Below are 25,031 nucleotides of genomic sequence, written 5' to 3' on the forward strand. Positions count from 1 at the left end.
AGCAATAAACAACGCTTCCACACACACACACACACAAACACACAAACACTTCACACATCTCTTAAAGCAGGCACGTGCATTTCATCTGTATATCTGTATTTTTATTTATTTATTTATTTATTTATTTATCATTATTATATTCCTAATTACTGTTGGAATTGTTTCCTATTCTTCAACAGGCAGAAGGATTTCATATCATTCGCATCTGTAACGCTTGATATACATAAGAAATGCATTTGTCAAAACTATTTAAAAGTATTATTTTCTCTTTCTAGCTTCATACTGAAGTCTATTGCACAGCACACACACTGTTTTCTGCTCTTCAGTGTCACGTCCATAAGCCGCTATAAGGCGCTATAAGGCGCTATAGCTGTAGGCTTTTCCTGTAACACAGAAATAAAAGGTTTCACTTTTGAATTCTTGCTGTATTTATGCCAGTTCATGCTGCTGCAGGTTGTTTGGAACTTATTTGAAATTTTAAAAACAAAAAAATGCGCGTGACAAAATTCCAAAGCCGTTGAAAACCGTTATTTAACCGTTATTCAGAGATTCATCAACATTTTGATGCTAATCTCTGGTTTTCTTTCATCTGCTGGGGGCTAATTTGCTAAATCAGGTAAGGATGTGGCAAATGTATTTCACAGCTTTGTTGTTATTAAGTTAACAGGTTATATAACTGTTCACAGCTGATGATAGTGAATCTGATTTGTGCTAATAAGTTACACTTATTCCTAATATCCATGTACTATTTTTCTGGGTCAAAAAAAATAATACTGATATAATTTCTCTTGGAAATATAGTCCACAAGCCAAGGCGTGTTTGATCCTTCTTCAAGATTTCTACTAGATTTCTACTAGATTTCTTATAGATGTCTATTAGATTTCTTACAGATTTTTTCAAGATTTCTTCTAGTTTTCTACTAGAGCTGTTAGCAGCTTTGTTAAGAGGTGTGGCCTAAATTTGAATTCAGAATTGCACGTGAAACCTAAAAAATTAAAAACTTATTTTGTGTATAATTTTTTTTTTGTACAATTTTATAAACACTTTTTAAGGTAAGGTGAACCAAAAGATGTGTTTTGAGACGGTTGAGGTGTGTTTTTTAATGTAAAGCTGAACATAGGCGTCCATTACTTGGCTGTGTTATAGTAGCTGCACTGCAAAACTAAAGACAGCAAAAATGTCTTGACTTATCAACTACACAGAGGTGCCAATATTTATGGTTTAACTGTAGTGTTTATGGCTTTGACTCTAAAAATCACTAAAACCAAACATAAACAATTTGCATGGTGTAAAAGCCAATTCACTGAAGGGGAAAGGGTGTGGTTAGTTTCGCTTTGTGCCAACTCTGTGTTTCTGTTGGTTTTGTGAACCAATAGAAAATGGTCTCTGGTTGGTATAAGCTCACGCAGGGTTGCCAGGGTTATGATTTTTATGCCAAATTGGGATAGTTATGGAACAAGTCCACGAGTGGCAGTTTTGTTTCTTTGGGGGGCTAGTTTAAAAATAACCTGTCATGGCCAAGATCTTGTTTTAAAGCTAACAATAGAAAATAAATCTAATCAAATTCGGCAGAAATAGACTATGGCAAACAAAGGGAAAGTGTAAGTGCAGACACTGTATCTGCGATTTACAGAATCATTTCTGTTGTAGTGGGAACTATACAGATATTACAGTGATTCAGGTCAGAATGAGAATCAAAGACATAGCTTTAAGTGTTTAATTTTTTTCCAAATAAAGAAGTCAGCCATGTCAGAAATGTCAGGTGACCTCAGAATGAACACACTTAAACTATGTTGTCACTGTTGTGTCATATACCACCAGGTGTTTTTGTGCAGTGTTTGAGATGTAGTTGACCTGGCAACCCCAAGCTCGTCCATACGTGAGGGTTTGTTCTCAGACTACATTTGCATTAAGGGGAACGTTGATTGAGACTTTTATAAATAGCCAAAATTCAATGACCAAACATCTTTCTCTCTGTCTCTCTTGTTTTCTTCGCAGCACTCGGAGGGCGTGTGTGTGTTAGATACAGGAGCGATGCTCAGGTGAACACGGCCGTCGTTAGAAAGGTGTGTGTGCTCGCACGTTTTCAGCAACCCTCTGGTGACAACACAGTCCCACTCACACACATCTCATGAGTGACGCTGTTACAAAACATAACATAATGAGTGTTCAGTCATCCCTGAGGTGTAGGAGGACATTTCTACACTTACTCACACATGCATGATATCTACACCCGGCCTTCTATCTTATATCTTATGTTTATTATCAGTGGTCAGGATCTTCCCGGTGAGTGTGCCCTTATCGATCAACGACGTCGAAAGTCGCCTACTTTAAGAGGAAGTATGCGGAAGAGGAGGATGTCCAGGGAAGCCTACATGGATATTTACAAAAAGTGAGAGAGCCTGCATTTGTTTCTCTCTCTAATTGCTCTCTCGTTCACTGTGAGGACGTGTGTTTTAGGGCATGTGGTTTTATTTTACCCCTGCACAGTTCTTTTTCACACGTGATCACATACTGTTCACGTGATGTCACACTGTAATCACCTCCCATCAATCTGTCCATTTTTCTTCTTTTACCTCTTTATTCATGTTACTTGACTTCTTACTTCTTACTTTTTCTCTCACTCTCTGACTACTTTGTCTCTCTCCCCATCTCTGTACCTGTTTCACTCTTTCTCCCCTTCGCTCCTTCAAATTCTCTCTCTCTCTACCTCTCTCTGTCTTCACTCCACCCATCTACCTCTCTTTTTCTCTTCTTCCCCTCCTTTTCTTTCTCATTCTCTGCTCTTAAATATCCTTTTTTCTGTAATGCCTCCCTCACTCTCTCTGTCTCTCTCTCTCTCTCTCTCTCATTATTCCTTTTGCTCATTACTTCTTTCTTGACCTCACCTTTTGCTGTCACTTTGTTCTTTCTCTACCTGTCTCTCACCTTTAATTCTTTCGACTTCCATGTTTCTTTCTCGATCTGTCGCTCCCTCTCTTTTTCTCCTTCATAATCTCTCTCACCGTGTGTGCTGTTCTCCCTTTCTCTCTCTCTGTGTCTCTGAGCAGCACCTGATCTTACGCGAGGAGCGCAGCTGCATTTTGCGCCTGTCGCTGCAGAAGCTGCGTTTCCTGGACGACCCTGAGGCCTTCCTGCGCCGCGCCGTTCTCATCAACAACCTGCTGCGCAAGATCCACTCGGACGACGGGCAGAGGGACCGAGACAGACCGAGGAATGGAGAGAAAGAAGAAGAAGAAGAGGAGAGGCTGTTTTACTTGGATAGGAAGAGACTGAAGGTCATGGTGACGCCTGAACACGGACATTCCATCCTCCTCTATCCACTTAATAACAACTGCTAAAATCCCACTGTACTTAAGCGCTGGCATTTACACCCAGCAGTGATGATGGCATAGGATGGAGGCGGAGGTGTGTGTCTGCGCAGTGTGTGTGTGTGTGTGTGTGTGTAAGACTGTGTGTCAGCGTCAAACACTTGGAAGCTGGGATTATTGCAGTGTGAGATGGACTACAAGAAGCATCTGTGAACATCAGGGTTTGCTTTTTTACACATGAAAAGAAAGACTCGAGTCCAACTGCCTCTATAAATAAACTTTTATTTTGCTTTTTTTTTTTTTTTTTTTTTTTTTTTTTTTTGCTAAGCATTTTTCAGGGATTAAAAAAAAAAAGCCATGCACTTTGTATCTCTGTAAGTAAATGTAAATGTAAAGTTTGTTGCCTGAATGTTGTTCTGCTATAAGAGCCACGGTTTCCAAGCAAAGCATCTAATATAATATAATATAATATAATATAATATAATATAATATAATATAATATATGGTATGATATATAAAATACAGTGTGAAGAGTGTATGATATGTGCTTGAGTGAGGATAAATGATCTAGTTTGATAACAGAACAGGAAATGGCTCATAGTGCTCTACTGCCCACTAGTGTTCACCAGTGTGATTGTTCATGCAACATTTTTATGCTGTTTTTCACAATCTGTACAAAGTTCTCTCCAGATTTCAGATTTCAGACACTAACCATGTTGAACACTTCATTTAAGGCAGGAGAAGGAAATTATTTTGGTCTGATATTCCTTTCATGCCAGAATCTATAGATTATTTTAAGGTAAATTTGGAGAAGTTTGGAAAGCATTTGTCCATGGAAAGTTCTAGCTGTTCTTATGCTGTCTGTTTTTCTACTTACAGTTTAATTGCACTCTTGCTACAGACATTTATTAATCAGCCTTAACATATTTACATATCAAAATCATCCTTAAACAGTGAGATTTAATCATTCACTTCTGGTTCTGTTTACAACACAACTGCAGACTAATTGCAAAAATCTGGTCTGATGCTCATATATACATATATATATATATAAAATGTAAGATAAAAAAAAAAAAAAGCAGAGATGCAGACTTGGTTATTTACATATTTTGCTGTGTGTGTGTGTATATGTATATATATACACACACACACACACACACACACACACACATATATATATATATATATATATATATATATATATATATATATATATATATACATACATATATATTTTATGCCATGCAATGACAACTATTAGCTTTTAATAGTTGAAATGTGTTTTTGTATAATGTGTAAGGTGATACTGGAGTTGTTTTGTTGAAGTATTTAAATGTGTAAAACTGACTATCAAAGTGCTATCTTTTGGACATTTAATATTTATTTTTTAAAAAAAGACTGCCATATTCTACAGAAAAAATGTAAAACACATTTTGCCAAAAGACTAAAGTAGCATTTAAAAAAAAAAAAAAAAATCCGTCTATTTTTCAGGTATTTAAAACAAATAAAAAAAATTGTAAGGTCTACTTCTGATGTTTTGTGTATTTTCCTGTTGTGTATGCGCGTTCAGTTGTAAATGCGCGCTCTCGGTGCGTCAACGTTACGTGCGCGTCACACTCGCGTCTACGTGCTCGTTCCCGCTTTCTGCTAGTTGCTTTAGGTGAATGATCTGTCAGGAACCGGAGATTCCACTCGTACGCGCGAGATAACGGTGTTTTGTCCCGCCGACCGTGTGAACCGACCCGGTGTCTCGATGTTTAGCCTCGTTCTCTTTTTAACTCGGGAAACGGCTCTGGAGCGCGTTATTATTTAAAACTAAAAGCCTACTTTTCCGTAATGAAGTAAGCTAATCCAGCTAGCTGAGCATAAAGCTAAAGGAGCCGGCTAGCTCTCTGTGATCTGATTCGGTGACACTTTCAGCCGCTTTGTCTGATAAACATGGCAAGCGCTTTAAGAACGGGTTTAACGTGGCTGTTGAGTGCGCTGCACGACCCGCGGCACGTCGCCCGGTTTCAGGAGCTGTGCGGTGTGCGGGGTCCGTTCACCGGAAACCGAGCCGGCGCGCGAGACTCGGGCGGCGGAGGCGGTGAGAAGGTGGAAGGGACCCAGCGGAGGAGACCGGACCGAGAAGGTAAAGGGAAGGAGCAGGACGTGAACGGCGCGGCGAACGGGACGGCGAACGGGGCCGCTGGAGAAAGCGCTCGCGCGCGTCCGTCTAACGGCTCGGGCAGGGACGGAGTCGCGCGCGGGCCGCTGCGCAAGAACTCGCTAACGGGAGACGTGGGCCACCAGTTCGTGATCTCGAACCGGTTCCTGTACTACGCGTTCACGCTGGGCACGGAGCTGGGAAACGAGCTGTTCTACATCAGCTTCTTCCCGTTCCTCACCTGGAACGTGGACCCGTACGTCGCGCGCCGCCTGATCGCCATCTGGGTGTGGGTCATGTACCTGGGCCAGTGCACGAAGGACCTGGTGCGGTGGCCGCGGCCCGCCTCGCCGCCCGTGGTCAAACTGGAGGTGTTTTACGACTCCGAGTACAGCATGCCGTCCACGCACGCCATGTCCGGTACCGCCGTCCCGCTCGGGCTGTTCCTGCTCACCTACAGCCGCTGGGAGGTGAGGAGCAGTCAGTGGCCGGAACACGGGTTCCCAACCCCCTGGTCCTGGAGAACCCGCTGTCCTGGAGAACCCCACTGCAGGAAACACTGACATGTGCAGGACAGGATGGGTCTACCAGGGGGAAAAAAAAAACTTATTTATTATGGCGTCTGTCATCAAACTTAAATCAAACACAGGCGAAAAAAAAACATATTTTAAAATGTTCCCTAAATCAGATATTAGATTTCACATTTCATTTGCTGATGAAAACTTCCTAAAGTTGAGTTTATTCTGTATTTCGCTTTCGCAGACAAAAATCATACATCGTAAAAAAAATGTAAAAAATTCTTTAGTCATGACGTGCTGACATTATTAGCAGATTTACTCTCACTCCGACTAAGACAGCCGAAGACAAAGTTCTGATTAAAATATACGTTTTTTATTAAGTTCTCAGACTGTGGGCGTGGCTACGACGCTCGTCTAAAACCCACCAATAGGAGGACGGCACAGGATGACGCAAAACTCTAAAAATGACAGAAACGATAGAAGCGATAGAACGAGACTTGAAAACTCTCCGTATCACCTCACACTGAGAAAGTTCAGGATCACGCTGATGGATGACGTAAACGACGCACAACGTAGTAATTTTCAACGTGTTATAGAATTCAGCGTGACGAGTAATAATGCGAAAATATCGCTGTAATCGAACAGTCAGAAATGGACTTAAGTCTCTTTAGATTTAGCCTAGCTAGTTACCTCAGGTTACCCTTATTACGAAAGATCGATTAGTGGTTTGAACGATTTGTATTTGCACAATTATCAAGTTTACAGAGTGTTCTAATGTGAAATACAGTCCAAGAGAAATTTTTAAGAACATCAGTCTTAAATTTAAAAAAAAAAATAAGATGAGACAGTCGTGGAAAATACCGGAAAAATACGTAACACTCTTTGTATGCTAGCAGTATATCGACTCGTAACAAGGTAGCTATTAATACCCTTGGGATTCCGTAGCAACTGCTTAGTAACATCCTAGCAACCAGCTGGTATACCACTGCAACCACGTAGCAACACCCGGTATAACATAGCAACCAACTGCCTGGCAAAACCTTTGCAACCACCCTGGATACTGTAGCAGTGACATAACAAACAGGTAGCAACACCCTAGCAACCACTTGCAATACCATAGCAACAACCTAGCCAGCACCTGGCGTACCATAGCAATGATCTAGCAACACCTGGTTTGCCATAGCAACCAACTGCCTAGCAACACCTTAGCAACAACTCGCAATACCATAGCAACAACCTAGCAACAACTCGCAATACCATAGCAACAACCTAGCAGCCACCTGGAGTACCATAGCCATGACCTAGGAACACCTGGTTTGCCATAGCAACCAACTGCCTAGCAACACCTTAGCAACAACTCGCAATACCATAGCAACAACCTAGCAGCCACCTGGAGTATCATAGCAATGACCTAGAAACAGTCTGAAATAACATAGCAACTGCTTAATGTTTTAACTTTTTTAACATTTAACATTTTTTTTACATTTTAATGTTTTTTAACATTTTAACCTTTAACATTAAAGCCTTTTTAGCATCTCTGTCAAACCAACACTAGTTCAAACCAGTTCAAACCAGTTCTGGTTCCAGTTCAAACCAGTACTTGAGTCAAAGAGATGAGAGGAAAGGCCATAGTGATGTCATGTGATCATGTGTGATTGACAGGTCAGATGTGAGTGAAGCTCCGCCCTAATGAGCCCAGGGATGCCTGTTACTCAGCACATTGAACACGTGATTCTTCCTGAAGCATAGGGAGAGTTTCGCAACCGAGAACCTTAAAGCAGCGCTACAGTAGTTATAAATCCCTGACATGACGATGCTTATCTCTTTCTTTCTGCTCTTTAGTAGTGCTTCGTTTGTCACAGAGACAAACTGCTCATAAAAAGAAACTAAAGTTGGTCAAGGAGTGACACGTTATCTCTGTTAAGATAAGCTTTTATTATTACTTTTTCGTAGCAAACAAGGTCATGTGGATTATATGTGTACATTTACAGACCACTTCTTTCAGAGTTACAGCATCGTATTAAATCTCACTTTTAAACAGATTAGTCGTGTTCGCAGATACATCCACGTCAAGCTGAAGGGCTGTGTGTGTTGAAAACAAAGACACACACACAATTGGTTCGCAGGTGATTTGTGAATGTAAATCTCTTTCCTGGTGGATGCAAATGTAATCGTTTTGTTTCTGAGATTCATCAGCGAGTCACGAATATGAAGTGCTTCATGGTTTTTGTGGTGACAGAATATAAGCCAGGATGAAACTCACAGGAAGTGTTAATAATACTGAAAGTGTTTAACATTATTATCAGAATGTTATACTTTTTGACCTTGATGCAAATACCACAGATAGGACAATGATATCAGTACGTTTTGAGATCCAGAACTACTGTTTTTGTATTTTGTAAAACTTGCTTTCGTTAAACTCGGTTTGCGTCACCGGCTGCAGGAAACACTGACATGTGCAGGACAGGATGGGTCTACCAGGAGGGAAAAAAAAACGTATTTATTATGGCGTCTGTCATCAAACTTAAATCAAACACAGGTGAAAAAAAAACATATTTTAAAATGTTCCCTAAATCAGATATCAGATTTCATATTTCATTTGCTGATGAAAACTTCCTAAAGTTGAGTTTATTCTGTATTTCGCTTTCGCAGACAAAAATCATACATCGTAAAAAAAAAAATTCTTTAGTCATGACGTGCTGACATTATTAGCAGATTTACTCTCACTCCGACTAAGACAGCCGAAGACAAAGTTCTGATTAAAATATACGTTTTTATTAAGTTCCCAGACTGTGGGCGTGGCTACGACGCCTACGACGGCTGCTCGAGACACAGTGATGTAATCGCAGGTGGGGTCGGTATTAAAGAAGCTCTCTGAAGGTGTATTAGCAGGGATACTGAGTTCATTCACAGGTACAAAACAATCTGCAAAGATTTTGATTTTGACAATTTTTTTAAAAAACCGTTTACATGCACAGTTAAATAATCAGATAACCGTAAAACTCCAGTTCGAACTTAGACATTTTAGAAAAAATGTCTCTGTGTCAGTGGCTACAGTCGTGCTTGAGATTGAGATTGAGAATTCTCAATTCTGATTGGTTGCTCTCCAGTCACTGTAGCACAGCGCTGCTGAATTCCTGATTCTCATTGGTCAGAAGGTGTTGATTAGTTTTCTGTAACAGCAGCTCTGACAGTAGCGCAGCAGCAAATCGCAGGTGCACTCGCGCTATAGTACCGGCTCATTCAGAAGGACTCGTGTCGTCATTTGACAAACATAATCTTTGATGTGGTCACTTTTTGTTTTTATTTAACATTCATGCCATGAGTCTCCAGTTTCAAAGTTTCCCACTGCAGGAAAGTCTTCAGAACAGAGGAGTTTCACGCTTTGCAGTTTCTCTGGAACATGACAAGCTGCGGGTTTGTTTTTTTTTTTTTTTAACTTCAAGAGAAAAAAAAAGACTGGTAAGGGGAAATGATAACAGGAAATAACACAGATTCACAGATGTTCCACAACATTAAATATAAAGTGCGTACGGATATGAGTGCATACGTACGATGTGTTGTTGACTAATTAATAAACAATCGTTGGCTGTGAGGAAGAAAACCCTTCAGGACGTGCTGTTAGAGGAAAATAATCAGCTTCATTATGGTGGTAGCAGTGACCCCATCGTTGATTATTTTCCTCTGACAGCACCACACAGAGTGGTTTATTCCCTACATTCTCCTGCGATTAAGTGGAGAAAACGTAATAACAGCGTACAGCAGGTGCAGAACATAACATCTGCCTTAGAACAAAACAGAACAGAGACTCTTTGTTGGTCAGAAATGTGGCCCACCTACGTTTTATTGTTCGTTTTGTAAACCCTCACCAAACCGCGCTGTTTGTTTGGGAGTCGCAGTTCGTCCTGATCCTAAATCTGGATTAGAGATGAAAGGTGAATCGAGATTTGAAGCGATAACACTATGAGACGTTATATAATGATGGAGTTGTCGTGACTGTGCTTTGCTTTGGGAGCTGATCTGTGTCTTCTGGACGTATTTTTTATACACACAGATTTTTTTTAGATACAGGAGTAGCCGTAATGAGGTTCGTCCTGTAACACGTGGCCGTGAGAGCAGTGTTCCCCACGTGTGCTGCTTTAAATCTGCAACATTGTGATTTTTTTTATTTTTTTTTTTTCTTAAGTGACTCATTACTTATCAGGACATAAAGAGATAAGAAATTCTGCTGTTCCTGATAAACTGGTTCACTGAAATGCACTCTCTCTCCTGCACGTGGCCACTTCTCACAACTTTAGTGCAACAGCATGTGCTTTTTTTTTCATACTATGTTGTAGCGTATAGCATATTTTGTTATTGAACTTAGATGTCTTGACTACACCCTCTCCTTCTCTCTCTCTCCCTCACTCTGTCCATCCATCCATCCTTTCCACTTTCTCCTTCATTTTCTCTCCTATCTCCTTCTCTCTCTCTCTCTCTCTCTCTCTCTCTCTCTCACACACACACACACACACACACACACACACACACACACACACACACACACACACACACACACCTTCTCTCCTTCTCCCTTACCTTCTCTGGCTCTTTCTCTCTCACTCCTTTCTTTGTTTCTTTCTCTCTCTCTGTCCTTCATTTTGTTATTCTCTTTCTCCCTTATCGCTCCCCCCTTATTTCTCTTTCTCTCTCTCTTTCCTTCTGTTCCTCTCTCACTTTTCTCCCTCTCATTATCATTTCCCACAATGTTTTGATCTCATAGCACGTTTGTTGAGTTGCTAAATTAATTTATAAATATGCCATAGGAAAATAGGGGAAGACTGTGTGTGTGTGTGTGTGTGTGAGTGTGTGAGAGAGAGAGAGAGAGAGAGAGAGAGAACGCAGCTCCTCTTATGGAGCTGGTCTGGTCAGGCTTATTCAGCTTTTTCCTTTGTCCTCTTGCTCAAGCAGAGGAGGATTTCAGCATCACACACACACACACACACACACACACACACGTGCAAACATGCAGCTTCCTTGCAGTATCGACAGCTAATTACTTTCCATCTCAGTCGCACGCAAACACTCCAACACTTTCACAGCTGCATGCAAATGTTTTCTCTCTCCTGTTCTTCAAAGAGCCACAAACAAGATGAAACAAGTGCAGGATCTTTGTTTCAGCCGTGTTGCATTGTGGGTAACGTGAGCTCGCCTGTCTGTGAAAACCCACATGAATCCCGATTCGTGTCTCGTCAGGTAACAGGCTGATGCACAAACCCTGGAGTTTAAAATCAAATACTGAAGCGTGAGGGTTTATAATCATGAGTGTACTTCCTACTCTAACGTCTTCTCTCTCCTGAACTGATTCATCACGCACACACACACACACACACACACAGCTGCTGCAACTTTCTTTTTCCTGGATGAAGTCCACAACACACACACACACACGCACACACACGCACACACACACACTGCTCTGTAATCTGCGGCAGATGTTTCACCCTGATGAGAGACAGGAGGAATAAAGGAGCTGAGATTGCTTCATCCTCAGAGTTCCTCTTTTCCTCAGCAGGAGTCCAGCTCGTGTGTCATGTGGTCAAGGGGCACGAGGTGCGGTCAGGACACATACACAACTTTCAAACCCTGCAGTTATTTTCTTCTTCCCTCTCCACACAGGAGAGAGAGAGAGAGAGAGAGAGAGAGAGAGTTAAAAAACAGATGTGAGAGTTGATTCATGAGAAGTGGTGATTTCACGTGCAGCAGCAAGTTGTTCGTTGTAACGTTGCTCCTTTTTTCCAAAGGTCACTGATTCCTGCTGAGCAGATTATCTCTGCTGATAGATTCTTCCTAATCCAGCAACATTTCACTCTTTTAGACTGTGTGTGTGTGTGTGTGTGTGTGTGTGTGTTCTGGAGTTGTGTACCTGTTGTGGTAGTGTATATTAGTTGTACTCTTGCTGTGCAGTTGGGAGTTAGTTATGTACTTGGGCTCTAGTGCACGTTACTTACATTCTGTAGGGAATAAATCACTCAGTGTTGTGCTGTTAAAGGAAAATAATCAACAGTGATGTGGTTTAATAAAGCCGATTTACTGTCACACCCCAGAAGTTGATTATTTTCCTATAACAGCATGTGCAGAAGTGTTTTATTCCGCTTTTACCACAGAAATCTGCCAATCATTACGGTTTTTAATTTAACAAACGTGTTGTACTTTTTTTTTATCCATTTATAGCCACATTTAAAGTTTTATATATCATGTAGTACATCAGCTATAAACAGTCATTCTCTTGAAGTTAGAAAGATGGAAAAAAAGCATGAACTTTTGAGCTGCCGTTCTGGAAAATGAATCAATACCTTCTGACCAATCAGATTTGAGAATGCAACAGTTAGATATTTACGGTCGATAGATATATTGACTTAAATTTGATTTAATATTAGCAACATTTTCTGACGAGACAGCTTTATTTATTTCCAAGCAACATTTCAGTGTTTGCTTTACTACAGTAATTATTTTTCCTTTTTTTTTTTTTTTCTTTTTTTCCCAGCTCATGGGTATCATACACACACTCTTACACAGATCTGATAGTGTGTGTGTGTGTGTGTGTGTGTGTGTCAGATGTCAAGTGTGAGTGAATTACAGCCTCTCGTATCATTCATTCGTATTTCTAGCTGGCGTGTTTCTGGTGTAATGGATCACATGACATTTTAAACGCAGGTCATTGGCTCAGATTATGTTCCCATGGAAAAGTCCCCATGACCTAAAAGTGCAAACACCCAGGACACGAACTTTCTCTTAGACAATGTGCCAATGAGCAGATCCTTCTGAGATCAATAAACTAATGCTAACAGCCCTCTCCAGGTCGTAGAAGACCTCTGCACCTTTAGAGCGCTGCATTATTTAATCCTGCCGGCTTCAGACGTTTTTACCCTTAAAGTCTCACACAAGATGTGAAGTATAAAAATATAAAATGTGTAGATTGGGTGAAAATTGTTTTGAATAGTGGTGTGTGTTCTGTCTGCTAGCGCTGCTCATGGAAACTGATGTGATAAAAAGATAAAAAGGTGTGGTAAAAGAGTGCCGGTTTACGCCTTTGTTTCAAACTCACTCCAGTTTCCAGACCTTCTGTTTCTTTGTTAACTTCAGGCTTTTTTCATGCTGGTGTTTCATTCCGCTCAAGGTCACGGGAGCCTGTAAGCTTCTTTCACACATAAGCCTCGTGATAATTTCCCAGCAAGAGCAATTAGGGTTTTAAAAAAGGTACAGTATGTGCAGTGTTTCCTCCAAATTTGTCCAAATTACAGACCTGTAGCACACAGCTGTCCTTATTCTGCCTTCTGAACGGGACAGCTTTAATTTCAGTAGCAGGAATGCAGACATAAACGAGTAGAAATTTAGCTGAATTAAAATGGCAATAAGTTCATATCATTTAGTTCTGAAGCTACGAATAACAAGGGTAACAAAGCCATGATGCTAGGCCTGTGCTCGTTACTGTTTATAAAATATAACACACTGGTGGTTGTGCTGTTATAGGAAAATAATCAACAACGTGGTGGTTTGATGAGGTGGAGTTACTGCAGCCACTCTGATTATTTTCCTATAACAGCATGTGCAGAAGTGTTTTATTCCTCTTTACACCACAGCAATTTGCCAACGATGGACATCCACAAAACATGCTCCTGTACTCACGTACATTATAGCAGCTATAAACAGTCGTTCCCTCACCAGTCTCTCTTTTTCTCTCTCTTGAAGTTAAAAAGACAAAAAAAAAAACGCTGCAGCTTGTCGTGTTACTGAGAAACTGCAAAAAAGTGTAAACTCGTCTGTCCTGTAGATTTACAGAAAAGTTACAGCTTTACCTCTGACTGTTTTAAAGCTCTGACACTGGAGACTCCTTACATAAATGTTACGTAAACGTCTCGTTACAGTATCGTAGATTTTTTGTTACTATGGAAACAATAACGTATTGGAACGAGCGCATTGATATAAACCTGTGATTTAGAGCTGCACTACAGTCAGAGCTGCTGTTATAGAAAATGAATCAACACCTTCTGACCAATCGGAATTGAGAATTTAACAGAGCAGCATGAGAGAAAGTCATAAGTTATGTACTGTAGTCATGTGCAAAAGTTTGTGCACCCATATTTAAATTGCATGTCTGATTTTGGCTGCTTGAAGGAGGTTTTGTTGATTTTTATGTATTTATTTATTTATTATCTGTTTGTTTTGTTTTGTCCCCAGTATCCGTTCCTTCCCGGACTCACTCTGGCTTTGAGCTGGAGCGCGCTGGTGTGTGTGAGCCGCGTCTACATGGGCATGCACTCGGTCCTGGTAAGGCAAAAACCACACAGTCTTGTTAACACTTTCATGCACAGTGTCTGCAGTCATCTTAAGGCTGTTTTAATAATAATTAATAATAAATTATAAGGTGTAAGTCATCTCTAAATCATTTGACATTTGTAAATGAACTGCAGTTTAACACAAATCTGATTATTTAGATTTTTCTAGCTCTCTAAGACTAATTGCCATTCTTACTGCAGCATGTCTCTGGTATATCTTTACAAACCTTTGACACAAATTAAGTAAAAAAAGGAAAAAAAAGAAAAAAAAAATGTGTTCATGACTCAACTGAAGGCCCTAGTTTTTTTTTTTGTTTTTTTTTTAACTGAATATAGAGATTTTAACTGCGAAATCAGCTGCATCATGCAACAGGCTGAACCTGCATACATTTTGCTCAAAAATGATATTTTCTATAATTTTGGTCATCAACAATATTATTTTTGCCCTGAATGTTTTCTTGTTTTAATTTTTTTTTGTTTCTAAGCATACTGGAAGATTTGTTTTCATTTCAGGTGTAATATTTTATCCATCTTTTTTTTTTTTTTTTTTATAACTTGTAATATTCCTGCACTTAGCGATCCATTTACATAATACAAATGATATTTGTAAAGGAATCACGATATATAAATATATATACACACACACACACACACACACACACACACATATATATATATATATATATATATATATATATATATATATATACATACAGTTCTGTGCAAAAGTCTTAGGCACATGCAATGAAATGCTGTAGAGCAAAGATGCCTTCAAAAATAATGAAATTAAATGTTTCTTCATTTAAAAAAATCCTATAAAAAGCAGTAAACAGAAATAAATGAAACAAAGTCAATATTTAATGTGACGATCCTTTGCTTTAAATAAATAAAGCAGTATCTGAGGTGCAGTGTGTGCAGTTTTATAAGGAAATGAGCTGGAAGTGTTACTGAGCATCTTGCAGAAGCAGCCACAGTTCTTCTGGAGACTTTGACTGTCGACTCGCTTCTTATTTCTGCAGCGAAACCCAGCAGCCTTCATTATGTTTTTATCTGAAAAGTGTCTCTTATGGAATCGGCTGCTTTCTTTACTGACATACAAACATTTTTCTGTAACATTTCATTTTGTGCTGGAAAACTAATGTTTGGAATCTAAAATGTTTTTGTACTGAATCAATACTGTAGAAGTCAGAAAATAAACATCTATAACAAAGTTTGTACTTAAAAAAATAGGGTGACTAAGACTTGTGCACAGTACTGTATTTCTTTAAAAATAATTAATGCATGTAAGGGTTAATGACTCCTAACAGGTCTAGTTCTCACATTCTCTTCTGCACAGAAATGTGGAAGCGGTTTGCAGTGAATAAAACTGATCGTTTCAGTCGTTGCTGGTTTGGTTTCTGAGATATTATAACGTAAATCTATGACCGTGAGTGATGTCACGACACGTTAAACCTAATTCAACTCAAAATGAATCCCAAAATCTTACGAAAATTGTTGCTCTCTGTCTCTTCCACTGACTCAGATTGATATATGACACTGTGATATCTTAAACAAATCATCACAAACGGGTGTGAATGGTTTATTTAATTTCATTTTCAGCAAAGGTTTCGCTTGCACTCGGGGTAAAAAGCTAAAACCCTCGAAGGCGCTTCATCGTATCGATAAGTAAATAAATACGTAATGACCTCGTTTTATTATTATGATATGGCCTTTGGTGTACTTTGTGCTCCCATAATTTTATTGAAAGTGTATGTACTCTTTGTTTTGTTTTTATGCACTTTAATCAAATAATGATTTACTCGTGTGTCATGTCTAATGTGAATTATTCACTATGTGATAATCTGAACTAATAAACCTGAAGTGTTAGCAGTTCCAGCTAAACTTTCTTGACTCAGGCTCAAAGGTACCTGTTACTCAAGGTACTCATTATACACACGCAAAAATTTACACACTCTGTCTAAGTTCTAGCTGTGAACTTGATGTTTCATCATAAACGTGTAGAGAAAGGGGGCTATCTGGTTAATGAATGATCATTTAGAGAGCGGAGTGTGTACGTGTACGCAGAATAATACAGCTGCTTTAAAGATGTGGCTTTTAATGAATTATATTTGAATGTGTGTTCAGAAAATGGCTGAAAGTTCTTTGTGATTTGAATTCATACAAAATTTTTCATTTGCTTGAAGTTGGTTCTACTTTACAATACAATATTATTATTGTTCGACCTGTTAATAAATTCTGGTTTCTTAAAATAGATTTTATTTACTTTTCACTAATCTTACACATTTAATGAGCAAAGTTCAGCTTCTATGTGAAATTGAGGCCAAAGGTGAACTTTAAATCAGTCAGGCAAAGAACAGACTCGTGAGTGTCATCAAGTCTTTAAGGTCATAGCCATAAATATCCGTCATAAGCTGCTTTAAAATTCAAGCTCAGCATTTAAGGTGCTGATTTTTTACTGGTTTAAAATGATTCACCTAAGGACTGGGCAATATGATGATATTATATCCATATCCTAATAAATATACACTATAAAGCCAAAAGTTTGTGCACACCTGACCATCATACTCATAAGTGCTTGTTGAACATCTTAATCCAGATGTAGTCCCCCTGTATTTGCTGTTATAATGTGCTCCACTCTTCTGGGAAGCTTTCCACTAGATGTTGGAGCGTGGCTGTGGGGATTTGTGTTCATTCAGCTACAAGAGCATTAGTGAGATCAGGCGCTGATGTTGGGATGTCGAGGAGGTCTGGGGTTCAGTCGGTGTTCCAGTTCATCCCAAAGGTGTTCAGTGGGGTTGAGGTCAGGGCTCTGTGCAGGACACTCGAGTTCTTCCACTCCAACCTTCACACACCATGTCTTCATGGAGCTCGCTTTGTGCACAGGGGCATTGTCATGCTGGAACAGAGTTTCAGCCTCTTAGTTCCAGTGAAGGGAAATTGCAATGTTTCAGCATACAAAAACATTCTATACTGCTGTGTGCTTCTGACTTTGTGGCAACATTTTGGGGAAGATGTACAGGTGTGATGGTCAAGTGTCCACATACATTTGTATTGTATTGTATCTTGCCCTCTCTTTAATTTAAATATGTAAATGATATAAAATTTTTTTTTTTTAATCCCCTAGGACGTGATTGCTGGTTTCCTCTACAGCCTGCTCATCCTGGCCATATTCAGTCCAGCCCTGGAAGCCATCGACACGTTCAACCTGTCTTCCATCTACGCTCCCATCCTCATCGTCTCTCTGCACGCCATCTTGGGGCTTTTCTCCTTCACCCTGGACACGTGGAGCACGTCTCGTGGCGACACCGCTCAAATCCTGGGCACGGGCGCGGGCATCGCCGTGGCGTCCAACCTCAACCACCAGCTGGCCCTGATCCACGATCCTCCCGCCTCCATGCTGCCTATGCAGGCTCCGCCTCTCAGCTTGGGCCTCATTGGGTGGAGCTTGCTCCGCTTTGTCCTGGGCGTGGTGATGCTGATAGTCACGAGGGCAGTGATGAAGGCTCTCACCATCCCTCTGGTGTGCCGCGTCGTCGGAATCTCAAGCCAGGACGTCCGCAAAGCCAGGCAGCACATGCAGGTTGAGCTTCCGTACCGGTATATCGTTTACTGGACCGTAGGGTTCAGCGCCTTCTTCCTCGTGCCCTTCATTTTCAGCTGCATCGGCTTGTCTTGATTGCCCGAAGCACAGGTTAATAAAAGAACAAATGGAGCTAGAGTTTCAGCGCTGCAGTTCATCCAAGACCAAAAAAAATTTCTTTCAAAAAATTCCCAAAAATTCTTTGAGAAAGAGTTTACCATAAAACCTGCACTGCCCAAAGCAATGGCTTCCGATCCACATTTTACAGCAGTATGTAACACATCTAGAGCTGATTCATTTATTTTTCTAAAACCAGGTTTTACGTTCAGGGTATATACCATTGTGGATTCCGTTTTTATTAATGAGCATCGCGAATAGGCACATATTTTTTCGAACCCTGTGACTGCAAGTTCTCAGTTTGTCAGTAGCATCTTGGACACTTGAAGTTTTTTTTTTTTCTAGAATAAGATTCCATTATTTGGGATCAAGGACTTTTTTTTTTTTTTTTTTTTGATTTGTTCGACTGAAATTTCTACAACTGACTGAACTTGGAAGACCTCAGTAGCCTTCAGCTAATGGAGCAGAGAAGAGAGATCCGAGATGACTTTAGATCTCACAGTTAGAGGTGGACATTGTGGTCGTACTTCTCAGTCGATCCAAATACATGTCCACTGTGAGGTTTTTCAACACTGTAGACAGCCTTTTAGTTTAGTAATTAGAGATTTAACCACTCTCTGACACAAATCATTCAGGGTTGGTCTCTGTGCACACAGATTAAGCATTCCCTTTGCTTATTAATATGAAAAAAAAAAAAAAAAAAAAACTGTAACCCTCTGAAACTGAAACAAAGTTTGGGAGAAAGTGAGCACGTTTTTCCGATTTCGGTTTGCTTCCAGCTTTCGAATTCCTCATGAAAGCAGCCAGGCGAGTTTCCCCGTTACTGTGTGCTTGATTTGTTAAGGTGTTTGCATTGTAATGTCATGTACGCGACATTACTGACAGACACTGTGGAATCTTCAGTAAGATCTACAGGACTGTAGTTTCAGTGCCATGCGGGTTGAACACACGTGGCTCGTTTCCAGTCTTCACGTTTGTTACGTAGTTCCAGTAAGGAGCAGATTTACACCAACGGTAACCTGCACGCTCGTGCTGCTATTGCATCTAGACAATCAGTTCTAACCGTGCTGTGGTCGTTTTCTGATGGCCAGCCTTTCTCATGTTCTTCTTCAGGTTAAATGTTGTTTTTTTTGTTTTGTTTTGTTTTTTGTTTTTTAATGATTGTTTTCCGTGCTCTGAAGGAGATACTCGATACAAAAAAAAAATTTCACTGTCTACTGTGTAAGCTCGGAGAAGTCTCCTGTTTCAGACTGATGTTTGTGTATGTGGTACTGTTTTAAAAGAAATGCACTGTTTCCCAGAATGCACTGCTTTTATGTGTGCTTGTGTTTGTGGGCACTACGTCGTCGTCAGGCTTGTATTTTATCTCGTGTGTGTGTGTGCGCGTGTGTGCGTGTGTTCTGCATTCACACTAGCAAGAAACAAGTAATTAGCATACCGTTGTCGCTTGTGGGCGTGGCCTGTTCTGATTTGAGATGGTAGTAGGCAAAATGGCTACTTTATTTTGGAATTTATACACATGAGCGTGTTACTTTTGTTTAAAATCTGTGTCTTCATGGAGTAAAATGGTTTTATTTCCATTTTTGAGTGCCAAATGCTTTTGAATGGGGTTTTAACGGAGGTAGGAACTAATGTTATGAGAGTCAAGGTTTCTGGGGACAGTGTTGGCTCAGTGGTCGCTTTGGGATTTTGATCAGAAGGTTGTGAGTTTGAATCCCAGCTCCACTAAGCCACTGCTCGTTCTTTGAGCAAAACCCTTAACCCCAGCTGCTTAAGTGTGTCCCGCTCAATTGTAAGTCGCTTTGGATAAAATGTAAAGAATGTGCTGTAGGAGGAGCCAGTCGTTTGGATCTGTCACATTACTACGTCATACCTATTTGCATACATCCCAAATGGCGATGAAATTATGACTCCATGCCACGCACTCGCATAGAAAATGAACAGTTGCTTGTCGCTGGTGTTTGCTAGTATGAACGCAGGGTTGTTAGTGTGTGTGTGTGTGTGTGTGTCCACTAGAAAGAAAGGTGGAGAAGGTGTACTTGGTGTAATAAGTGTTATGTGTAGAGCAACAACTCGTCCCTGGCCAGCAAGGATGAAGCTGCATAACGTGTTTGAAGCTTGACCAGTTGTTAGAGACATAACTGGGATGCCTGAGAAAAGCACTAAAGCTGGATGTTCTGGACCAATTAATGAAAAAGCATTTCAGGTTTGAGTGAGAATGGAACAAAAACTCACAAAATGTCCCCTGTTTTGTGCCTCCAGGCGCTTAACTACATTTATTTATCTACATGTAGACCAAATCAACATGCACAATATTCTTATTTTTGGATAGACTTAAAGATTTTTATGTTTAGTGAAAAAAATCTAATTCATTACTTTCAGCTTAACCCAAAAGTAGTGAAGCAGCTTAGACATGTTTCTCCAGTTTTACATTTCAGGTGGCAGAGCCTAGGAGGTGAAATGATACCGGAGTGTTTCACTGCTGAAAAGGTGGGAAGAAAAGGCGGTCTTCAGTAGCGTTCACACACAGAGACTGTAATTTAATGCTTTGCTGTTCGAACACACAGCCCATTGTTTTTCTTTAGAGTAAGCACAGAAGTACTAAAAGTCCCATTTAGTCACTGTCTACTGGTTAAATGTAGTCGACTGAGTGACATAAAAAAAGTGTTAACGTATAGGGGTGGGTGATATGATGATGTCATCCTTACTACAGCTAATTGCATGACAATATATTTTTCAGAGCTGGTATTATCATCTTCATAACATCGCTCAGCTCCAGTAACCAGAAGCTGATTGGACATAAAAAAAAACTATTTTTAAACCAAGAGTTTTCTATTTTTCTGCAGTTTCTTCCCTGCTGGGATAGTGATCTTAGCTGTCCATAGGCTTTTTGGTTTTTTTTTTTTTTAAAGTGATGAAATAAAAACAGCCACTTAGCCAAATATCCACCCAACCCCTATGTGCTCATCCTACGTTCACACCATTGAGTCAAAAAAAATTTTTTTTAATTCAAATGTCGCTTGACTTGCTGTCCCTGAAATCGTTTTCTTGCAAGTATATAGGAAATTAACGAGCACCTGCCATGTTTTGGCTTGATAGTGTGAATGTAGGGTTACACTTTATTAACGTAGGGTTACGCTTTATTAACGTAAGGTTACGCTTTATTGTGTGCTACTGAAATTACTCAAATAACAGAGCAAAGCCAGTACTCGCCTATCAACTATGCAGAATTTTAAAACATAGCTATGCAGACATGTAGGTGTGCTGCGTAACAGGACAGAGGAGCCCTCAACACTCTTCCCTAAATATTGCCTCACGAGTGGCGCAACAGAAAAGCGTTCACCCAGTTGTCGGGAGATTGTGGGTTCAAATCCCACCGATTGTGCAGCCATATACGATGAAGCCGGTCACAAAATATTGGCCGTGCTTTCTGGGTAGGAGGGACAGCGGCACTCTCTCACCAATCGTGGGTGTCTGTGAGCTTAAGTATGAGGAAGAGGGCAGATAGCGCTCTCCTCCGTGTGTGTTAAGCTGTGCTGTGTTGCAGCATGATCAGCAGTTTAAAAAAAAAAAAAAAGCTGGAAAACACAGAAAGCTGGGATTTAAACAGAACCCACAGGGATGGAACTAAAATCTGCACCCTGGACTAAGTAGCTACCCAGATCTTGACTATTCTTCATGCTAGGTCGATTCCACAGGGCCTGACTGTAACGGTGTGAAGGAGTTGTGAGGCAGGAAATGAGGCTTGATGCTCGATCAGTTCAGCGTAGCTCCCACTGTGCCTTTACTGTCCAGTATTTCAGAAGAGTTTCATTTGCATACACGATGAGAAACCGCACCTCTACCGGATAATATTTTGAGTTATATGTCAGATTCCGTCCACAATGAAAGCAATAATAATTACCCACTTCCTGTCTGGTGATTTAAATTATAAGATGGATAGGTGGAGCCCTCAGCATATATCTTACTATGCATGTTAAACATAAAGGAATATGCGACATAATTAATGCGCTGTAAGTACAATAGGGAGACATCCTCCTTCTCCATTTCCCTACAGGAAATATCTACTGTAAACAGGATCCTGAAATGTACTTTACAGACATTTACCAAGAGCTCCATGTTGTACGTACCTGAAGTCTGACTCGACTTGAATCGATTAGAACCAATGTGTGTATAGTTACAATTTACTGTTGTGTAATTTTTTTTCCTGTTGATGTGTTTGTGTGAAAGAAAGAGTCGGGACGCAGCTGATGTGCTTATTTCACTAGCTGATAAGTAGCAGAGCTTCCAATCGCTTGAATTCGTATGTGTAATGTGTGTGAGGTTTATAGCGCCCCCTAGTGCACACTCAACCCCACTCAGTCTGGATTTAACACAGAGAGAGATTACCGTGGGTCTGAATGTTTTAATGTTTTATCTGTTTTATCTGATTAACTATTTGTTTTACTAGATCAGAATTTTTGTGCAAAAAAAAATGTTTTTGACTGTTTTTGCAATTGCAAAAGAAAAAAGCAATGACATTACAACAGCTGCCTTTTGTCGTTCATTCTTACTGTATGCTATAATATATAATCTAATATTTTATATTATATAATAAAATAAACTACAGTTGTTATAGCTACATTTGCAATATTTTTTCAAGGTCACTTAAAGCAATGCTGCAGTGAAGTTTGAATTAATGAATAAAGGTGAAAAAGATAATTATGGTGGAAAAATAATAGCTGTTTTAATTCTAAAAAGATGTCTGTTAAGTAATTTTGTAGTGTTCTGTTTTTCTATTGCCAAAGGTGAGACACAAGAATCAAAAAAAAAAAAAAAAGTCCACAGAGAAATGATTATTTCACTGTTTCTTTTTTCACTCATGACCACAACAATGTGGTTTTCAAAGCTGCTGATAATCACATCATGTCACGTATCCCTGAAATGCTCATTTCCTGATATATACATGTCAATTTCCTTTATAAATTTTACATGTCACACTGACTAGAGAGAAAACACATTAAAACCACAGTGTTTTTTTTTTTAATGATTATTTCCTCAAAATCATTCTACATTCAGAACCAAAAAAAATCTCATTTTCTACATGAGCACCATTCATAACATTCATTTCACATGTTCATTCCTGTCCATGATTAGAGGATCATTACAGAGGAATTTCCCGATGTGCTGATTATTGTTAGATTTACGGTAGATTTTATGCTGATGAATGGCATATAATACATATTTTATAACAGTAGATGGTACTTTCTTGATTAAACAATAAAAAGGTTATAACAATCTTCTGTAAAAATCTTTATCTCATGAAATAAACTTCACACTGGAATAAACAATGTAATTCCCACATCTACTATTACTAGATTTTAGCTTTCATTAAGTGTGCAAATTCCCACATGTTTAATTACATGATGCCTCATTTGCATAAACAAATATAAGTTTTTGAAGAACCTCAAATAAAATATGTATATATTTGTAAGAATATTTGTAGCAATCAGCATTAACTGTGATATTGATTGTTTAAAAAAAATGTATTCACCTTTAGTGTCTCACCTGAAAGAAAGAAAGAAAGAAAGAACACAGAGTACACGTGACTCTACAGAGGAGGACAGGAGACATATTGGGAATTATTTTTAATATCTAAGACAGGACAGTGTGGGTGCAAAAGCAACAGCTTGTCTAACAATGTAAGTTTTACCTTTTTATCTGGTTATGTGTTTATTTACTCATTAGCTGACTTTTGTGTTTAAAGCTCTCTGATTGTCCTCAGGGTGATGGATCACAAATGACATGAGCGCCACACAGCGGTGAGTAGCTACAGAGCAGAAACTGTAACTTACACTTCACTGTATTTATACACACACACACACACACACACCACAATGTGATCATTACACAGTTATACAAAGATGAGCTATAACATTAAAACCACTGACAGGTGAAGTGAGTAGCATTGATTATCTCATTACAGTGGCACCTGTCAAGGGGTGAGATATATCAGGCAAATCAATAATCCAATGTTTGTAACACTGTTTTTGAAATAAACTAAATGTAACATAAATCAGAATGACTCAGCTGCTTGACGTATTGCATTTCAACTACTTGTTTTGTACTCTTGTACTATTTGCACTATTGTCACTAGGTTCACTTTAAACAGAACTGTGTACTGGCCGGCGCTGCACTGGGACTTATTGTGCACACTGTCTGTCCCAGTAGTCACTGTACTGTCTTGTACTGTTTTGTACTGTCTGCACATGTTTGCACTTGTGCACTTTATTGTATAATTTATGTAGTCCCTTGTAGTTCTGTGTTGTTCTGTGTTTGTCTTATGTAGCACCTTGGTCCTGGAGAAACGTTGTTTCGTTTCACTATGTACTTGTATATGGCTGAAATGACATTAAACTCCACTTGACTTGACTTGAAAAGGACATTTTCTGACTTTTGTACTTCACATGTAATAAAATGGTAATGCTGTTATTATTGGTGGAGCATATATTAGAAGCAAATGTGCATTTCCACGTTAGGCCCTCAAATTGTGAAGTAGACATGTTACATCAGATGAATGTCGTAAATAAAACCATGTACCACATGTAAAAACAAAAATAAAGTGAAGAGTAATTAAATGCATAATATTTTTTTAAATCACTTGTGGAAATAAGTGGATTATGTGTTTTTTAATCACATTTGGGAAGAAAAAAAAAACAACCTAACACCCCACAAAGTGGACCTGAAAGAGGGAAGGAGCCTGAAAAGGGGACGGGGATGTTTTCCACTGATGAGCACTTGTTATTCACACTAAAACATCTTCAGAATTAACAGTAATATCATTCAAAATGGTTCCCTGATGCTTTCTTACATGTGACACTTATGTAAATGCTTGGCAGAGATAAAATACATGTATATACTGTACACACACACACACACACACACAGTACAATACAGTAACTATTGCTCGTCACTGACACACTACAGCTACTGCCTGATTTGAGTAACACCAAGCAGTTCTTTAGCTATAAAACAACACGTAACAACGTTTAAAACATTATG

At 39.5% G+C, this 25,031-nt stretch overlaps 1 protein-coding gene and 1 long non-coding RNA gene across 2 annotated transcripts in view; both read left to right on the forward strand.

Annotated features, from left to right (window-relative positions):
* Positions 1-4,395, forward strand: part of LOC113542154 (uncharacterized) — a 5,018-nt gene extending 623 nt beyond the window's left edge. Inside the window, exons 2-4 of the long non-coding RNA XR_003404266.3 lie at positions 1,999-2,066; positions 2,270-2,392; positions 3,051-4,395. This is a non-coding gene — a long non-coding RNA (uncharacterized LOC113542154). The remainder of the gene's footprint in view (positions 1-1,998; positions 2,067-2,269; positions 2,393-3,050) is intronic.
* A 547-nt stretch (positions 4,396-4,942) lies between these two features.
* On the forward strand, positions 4,943-24,534 carry sgpp1b (sphingosine-1-phosphate phosphatase 1b). Its single transcript, XM_034302982.2, has 3 exons — positions 4,943-5,927; positions 14,196-14,285; positions 17,418-24,534. The coding sequence occupies exons 1-3, from the start codon at positions 5,250-5,252 to the stop codon at positions 17,967-17,969; spliced, it is 1,320 nt and encodes a 439-aa protein (XP_034158873.2). The 5' UTR covers positions 4,943-5,249; the 3' UTR covers positions 17,970-24,534.
* Positions 24,535-25,031: the final 497 nt, after the last annotated feature.

This window comes from Pangasianodon hypophthalmus, chromosome 3 (genome assembly GCF_027358585.1).
Source record: "Pangasianodon hypophthalmus isolate fPanHyp1 chromosome 3, fPanHyp1.pri, whole genome shotgun sequence".
In the NCBI taxonomy this organism is placed as follows: Eukaryota; Metazoa; Chordata; class Actinopteri; order Siluriformes; family Pangasiidae; genus Pangasianodon; species Pangasianodon hypophthalmus.